Here is a 6,671-nt window from a genome sequence, read left to right as displayed (position 1 = left end):
CTCATGTTTCAGTCGCTACGATATTTGAAATATCGCGATACATGTATATCTTTGTAATGTACTACTCATAAGGTTGCTGAAAGGTTGCGAAAGAACCAAACTGGTTTGCAAATGAGTGTATATTCGCTAGTTACATGATTTAGTTTAGGCCAAGAGGCAGTCAGCTGGCTCCACTAGAATCTTCGGTCGAAAAATCGATCAAATCAACTGTGTGACCAACAAATTCAATTTGTAAGCATATATTGTATGTTGCTACAGTAGAACAGCGCATAGTCGATGGACCTGTCTGGTCGCTTACAAATCCAGGTAGCTTTTCGCATTCCCGCATGAAAGTTCAAAGTGCCATGACTGGGCTAGTTGTTGTTGCTTGGTGCAACAAAGTCTCAGGGTTGGACAGTCTGTACCTACACTACGGAGTTTCAATAAATGAGTGGAATTGACCGGGGAACGGATCCCTGATGAAGCCGGAACACTACGGAGTTCCAATAAATGAGTGGAGGTAACTGTACAATTCTGCGTCGTTCGGGTAACTTCGGTCCACCGTGATCCTTGGATAAGCTGCCGGGTTTGTTGCCGAAAAACGACATCAAGTAATCATACACATATGAAGTGTCTGGATCACCAAATTTATTCACTGAATCTTACGGTGTCGTGGCAGACGAATTCAACCCAAGTCAACCGATCATTCTGTCTCAAAGGACTCGTTCGAGACTTGGCCACTCCTGGGGAAGGATTTGAGAACTCTGAGGGTTCAAGGTCTCGAAACAGAGTTAGAGATCGACTAAATCCGGTGAATCGGCAGTGAGACGACCGGGGAACGGATCCCTGATGAAGCCGGCGGAATTTCGCCGAATTTCGCTGTGTACATACCGAATTACCTGCTTCAAAGAGGAGTGTTGCTTCCCATGTTCACTTCGGAGTGACCTAAAGGTGGGCAGAATGTAACTTGGCGAGAAGGAATAAACGAGTATACAGTAGGTCTGAATAATTTTGGGTTTGTTCACCTTCCAGGATGCGACCCACTAGACCCTTTCTATGGTAGACACTAAACGATGTGAGTGGCGTTCCTGCTGTCAGTTTCTATCCAGAACATACGACCGGATGTTGGGGGTGTGGGATATGGGCTATCCCTTTGTTCGAAAACTTTTCCAGTTTGGGATGATGATGATGATGATGATGATCGCGATGATGACGACGATGATGATGAGGTGAATGTAGACGGAAAGTGGAAGGAAAAAGTCCTGACAGCGGCATGAAGGTTGGCAGGAAAGAATATGGCTCGATGTGTGTAGAATGGGATTCAAAACGTAAACGTCGTTGTTGTCCTTACGTGACAATGGTCACCTGACCGGCGAATAATGTCTTTCGGATAGTATTGTTTACCTGTCAGCTCGTGGAACGTATTGTGAAGCGGCAACATGTCAGAAAACTAGTCTGGGCTGTCATGTGAAAACGAATTTCCAAAAGTGAGTGACCATCATTCTAGAAAGGCTTGATGGGCAATCAACAAATTTATTGCTAAGCAACACTAAGGCCTTTTGAGGAAAGTAACCAGGTAACCAGAGTGGTAGACTTCAAGGTAACAGCTGTGGTGATTGCCAGGGAAGTTCTCCACACATGTGGTTGGTAGGCTGCCAGGTGTCTCCCCCTTCCGACTGAATAGGGTCCTCTTTAGGAGAAGTAGTCCTCAAGCTAAGGAATCAGCTGATTGCTCAGTAAGGATTAAATTTTGCAGTAAGAATAACAGTGACTGGAGTGAATTAGATAGTTCCTAGAATGTACGTAATGCACTACTCATAAGGTTGCTGAAAATTACTTGGCAACACATGAACGGTTTTGCTCTTCTAATTCGGGCTCATCAGGTAGGCCTCGGGTTTCCCGTTAACTTTGTGTACTATTTAAACCCAAAGCTATGAGAAGTACACTCATTTGCATATCGAAAAGTTTTCAGCAACTTTATGAGTAGTGTGTAGTCCTTATAAAATAGTTTTATCTTTTGGAGACTAGTCTATCCGAATTGCCGTTAAGAGGGGGTCATAGTGTTTGGTCAACAAGCGATGAACATCGTAACAAGACAGGAAAGACTGACGCGTTCCAAAGATATGGAGGAAACTGAAGTGAAACGCACCGCCAGCGTGCTAAGGCCTGGCAACTGAGTTTATAGGTTTATAGCCTGAAAAGTTAACTACAGTTTGATCGAATTCGATCGAATTCGATCATGTATAGGTCACGCGACCGAAACTATTCATTCAACGCTTAGTTCACCTGTCTGTTAAGAAGAGCTGCATTGTTCTGTCATCGTTAACCGGAAGAGAAAAACCCGATCTATCCTAACGACCCTACATCGCTAGATCTTCAGTGTTTTCGTCCGTACAACTCGCAGTGATCTGCAAACCAGTTTTTAATTTCGTAAAGTGCGTGAGTTCGAACCTCGTTTCTGATGCACAAACATGTTCAGCATTCTCCGGGATTGAAGATCATTGAGGACAGCATGCTGGATGCCACTCAACAAGTAGACTGGATCAGCTCGGATGGCTTCTGCCACTAATGAGTGAAAATCAATGCATTCGAATAGGGATCTGACGAAGCGTTGTGTCCGATCGATAAATAACCTAACTGTATCGATCTCATAATTGGTGGTGATAACAGAACTCAGTGAAATGGCAGTGCGCGTTGCATGTGAATAACTGACGCAAAGAGCTACGGACCAATCCAGTCAACATGAGTCATCTAGTTAACCGAGAATTCACATTTTGACTCGCATGCCAAGTGCCAAAAAACGGTTCGAAAATGACCAACGAGCTGTTGCTCATCCCCAGTCTTCATCAATCTGATGCTCTGCTTCAATCCAAATTGGACGGAACTCGCCAGATCTCCTCAGTTGCTTCCGAATTTCGATTGGATGAGAGAATCAACGGAATTCCGTTGAATCTCTCGTCATTCAACCGAATGTAACGCACACAGGCAGTCTCATGTTTCAGTTGGAACGAAATTCGAGATATGTTCTTGAAGGAAACTACTCACATCCATCAGCTTTTCGAGTGAATACAGAAAGAGCCCGGGACCTCTTGCACGGATTTTGGCGCCATAGCTGTAAATCAATCAACATGCAGATTGACCAGCGTGCTACATCGGCTGTCGCGTTGTAACATCAGTCGAGTTGCTTTCTGTGCTGTATACAGTGGGGCGAACAAGTCAAGACATACGACTGATGATGCTTCATACCCCCCCTCGCCTTTATCTCTTAACTCCTCTTAATCACAGCTGAATATGTTTGTAGAAATGACAAGCCGCAAGCGACCACTCACATCAACCGCATGACCTCGTTCTTCTGTATTTGTTACAGCGTTGAAAGTGAAAACCCTTAACCAGATGGTCATTGCGCTGCTCTTGCGCCTACTGTGGATACTCCATCGTTGAAGTCTGATGAACCTCTGAACTTCACACAGAGGATATGAGCAGAGTTGTAGAGGTTACGACATCCTGTCTGTCTCTCTAGACCCTGAGGACTATGAACTTGCTGCGGTTATACCGCAGCGGCGTCAGCGGGTCGCCGCGGTGTTGGCACTGTCCCAGGTGCTGGGGCTGACAATGGGGGTCTTTGTGTCCCACCTTGGCAGGGCCGTTTAACGACAAGAAAGCGTTCCCGCCAATCAGTGTTGGAAAAGGATACCTGAACAGATGGCTCCAATCATAGCGGCATGACTCTCACGCTTGTCGTAACATGAGTAATGGTTTCCGCTATATTACTACGCAAGTCCGAACGTGTTTGATCGTCGGTGACTCCGTAGAACAGCAACGGTTCGCTGGCTGCAGCGATTACGTAGGCGGGTACCTGGTGTCATGAATGGAGCCGGTTTTACCCGCGGCGTAGAGGTGACATCAGCTTATCCAGCAACGATCGATTTTACAATGCTGTGGTGCGGTTCATTTTACTATACGGGTCTGAAAACTGGCTGAGAACGTCAAAAGACTTTCAGTGTTTGACCATCAATGTCTTCGGAGCATTGCCCGAATCTGGTGGGAACACCGGATCAGCAATTCTGAAGTATGTCGAATGGTATTCGGGAGAAATAACTCACCCTCGATAGATGAACTGATCATACTGAATAGGTTGCGCTGGCTTGGCCACGTGCTGCGTATGCCAGTCGACCGACTTCCTCGAAGGGCTCTTTTCGCCCAACCACGTGAAGTGTGGAAGAGAGCCAGAGGCGGTCAAACAATGACTTGGCAGCGACGTATGAAGGCCATTACCAGCAAACTCAGCTGCGCTGGTCACTGCCGTCTTCCTGGATGGGGACCCCGAGACGGGCTACATCAATCTTGTGCATCCAAGCTATTGCCTTCAATGCATAGCTCCTATTCCAACCAACCCCCGCCATTTGACAGCCCACTGACAGTACTGTATTTATGCCCCAATTTATCAGCTCCCGCCTGCAATGCGCAGCTACCTACCCCTCCCCCCAAATCATCGGTGAATGAAACTGCAGCAGCCACAACCACTGTACGATGAGTACGCTGTTATTAAAGCTCACAATGATGACGACGCCTGCCCAAGAAAGCGTTGCTTTCGTTTCCATGGGCACGTTTGACGAAAGGTTCACAGTTGAAATTAAAGTTGTTGCATTCAGACTGAGTGTGGTGGAATCATTTAGACTTACTACCTGGTGTTGTACGAGGTAGAAAGTCGATCAGCTCACTGGGTGAAGAACGTCCACTACCGGTGTTATGAGAATACCTTTCTTGTGGATTTCGGGTGGAGTGTAAAGTTGTGGTTGGAATACGCCATTTGAATCCAACCAAAGCCATTTACCCTGCTTTTTACCTGCCTCCTCATCTCAAACCTACATTGATTAACCACAGCTTACCGTTATGAACAGAATGCACCCTACTGTGGATTGACGGTTGGCAAACCTCGGGAAACCACTGAGCCGTACTGGGCAATGTTAGTCCTACCAGACTGGCCAGTGGATAGAGGTGTAACAAACACGGTCTCTGGATCCTCCTGACTGGTCCGATTCGTTCGGGCCAATAACGATGCCTTGCAGTCAGGTGTTTGAGTCGAGAGTCGTCATCATCCTCTTTCCGGGTTTGAACCTCGCGATTCCAGGAAAACACCGGCAGGTTTTACTAATGTATTAATATGGTTGACAACGGCAGCGATGGTGATGATGATCAATAAGGTGTTGTTTGATGCTCCGCGGAGAGTCCCCGCTACCCATGACGACGGTATCAATCCTATCTTTGGAATCAGAATATTCTCTACCGCAAAACGAAATTTGTTCGCAAATGAGCTTATATCGCTAGTTTTGTGTTATTTGATTCAAGGAGAACATAAGGTTGACGGAAGCTTGTGGATGGCATCAATCAGATGAACCCTAAGTCACAGGGCGAAACCGGTCGTGGGCTGTCGAGGAATTTTCAGCAACCTTATGAGTAGTGCATTACGTAGTTCTAGGAACTATCCATTTCGCTCCAGTCACTGTTATTCTTACTGCAAAATTAGCCTTACTGAGCAATCAGCCGATTCCTTAACTTGAGGACTACTTCTCTTGTTGCGGACGCTATTCAGTCGGAGGGGGAGACACCTGGCAGCCTACCAACCACATGTGTGGAGAACTTCCCTGGCAATCACCACAGCTGTTACCTTGAAGTCTACCACTCTGGTTACCTGGTTATTATCCTCAAAAGGCCTTAGTGTTGCTTAGCAATAAATTTGTTGATTGCCCATCAAGCCTTTCTAGAATGATGGTCACTCACTTTTTGGAAATTCGTTTCATATGACAGCCCGGACTAGTTTTCTGACACGTTGCCGCTTCACAATACGTTCCACGAGCTGACAGGAAAACAATACCAACCGAAAGACATTATTCGCCGGTCAGGTGACTGTGTGACCATTGTCACGTAAGGACAACAACGACGTTTACGTTTTGAATCCCATTCTACACACATCGAGCCATATTCTTTCCTGCCAACCTTCATGCCGCTGTCAGGACTTTTTCCTTCCACTTTCCGTCTACATTCACCTCATCATCATCGTCGTCATCATCGCGATCATCATCATCATCATCATCATCCCAAACTGGAAAAGTTTTCGAACAAAGGGATAGCCCATATCCCACACCCCCAACATCCGGTCGTATGTTCTGGATAGAAACTGACAGCATGAACGCCACTCACATCGTTTAGTGTCTACCACAGAAAGGGTCTAGTGGGTCGCATCCTGGGAGGTGAACAAACCCAAAATTATTCAGACCTACTGTATTCTCGTTTATTCCTTCTCGCCAGGTTACATTCTGCCCACTTTTAGGTCACTCCGAAGTGAACATGGGAAGCAACACTCCTCTTTGAAGCAGGTAATTCGGTATGTACACAGCGAAATTCGGCGAAATTCCGCCGGCTTCATCAGGGATCCGTTCCCCGGTCGTCTCACTGCCGATTCACCGGATTTAGTCGATCTCTAACTCTGTTTCGAGACCTTGAACCCTCAGAGTTCTCAAATCCTTCCCCAGGAGTGGCCAAGTCTCGAACGAGTCCTTTGAGACAGAATGATCGGTTGACTTGGGTTGAATTCGTCTGCCACGACACCGTAAGATTCAGTGAATAAATTTGGTGATCCAGACACTTCATATGTGTATGATTACTTGATGTCGTTTTTCGGCAACAAACCC

General features: G+C 46.3%; 1 protein-coding gene across 1 annotated transcript in view; it reads right to left on the bottom strand.

The window, feature by feature from the left end:
* Window positions 1-5,074: 5,074 nt before the first annotated feature.
* T265_05652 (hypothetical protein) overlaps window positions 5,075-6,671 on the bottom strand; it is a gene marked incomplete at both ends in the record, with an annotated part of 7,297 nt that continues 5,700 nt past the window's right edge. The window contains one exon of the mRNA XM_009170717.1: window positions 5,075-5,303. Coding sequence (XP_009168981.1) covers window positions 5,075-5,303 — 229 coding nt within the window. The remainder of the gene's footprint in view (window positions 5,304-6,671) is intronic.

The sequence above is a fragment of the Opisthorchis viverrini genome, assembly GCF_000715545.1.
Source record: "Opisthorchis viverrini unplaced genomic scaffold opera_v5_111, whole genome shotgun sequence".
NCBI classification, from domain to species: Eukaryota; Metazoa; Platyhelminthes; class Trematoda; order Opisthorchiida; family Opisthorchiidae; genus Opisthorchis; species Opisthorchis viverrini.
The sequence above is the reverse complement of the archived record's forward strand: the minus strand, read 5'-3'. Positions and strand labels throughout refer to the sequence as shown.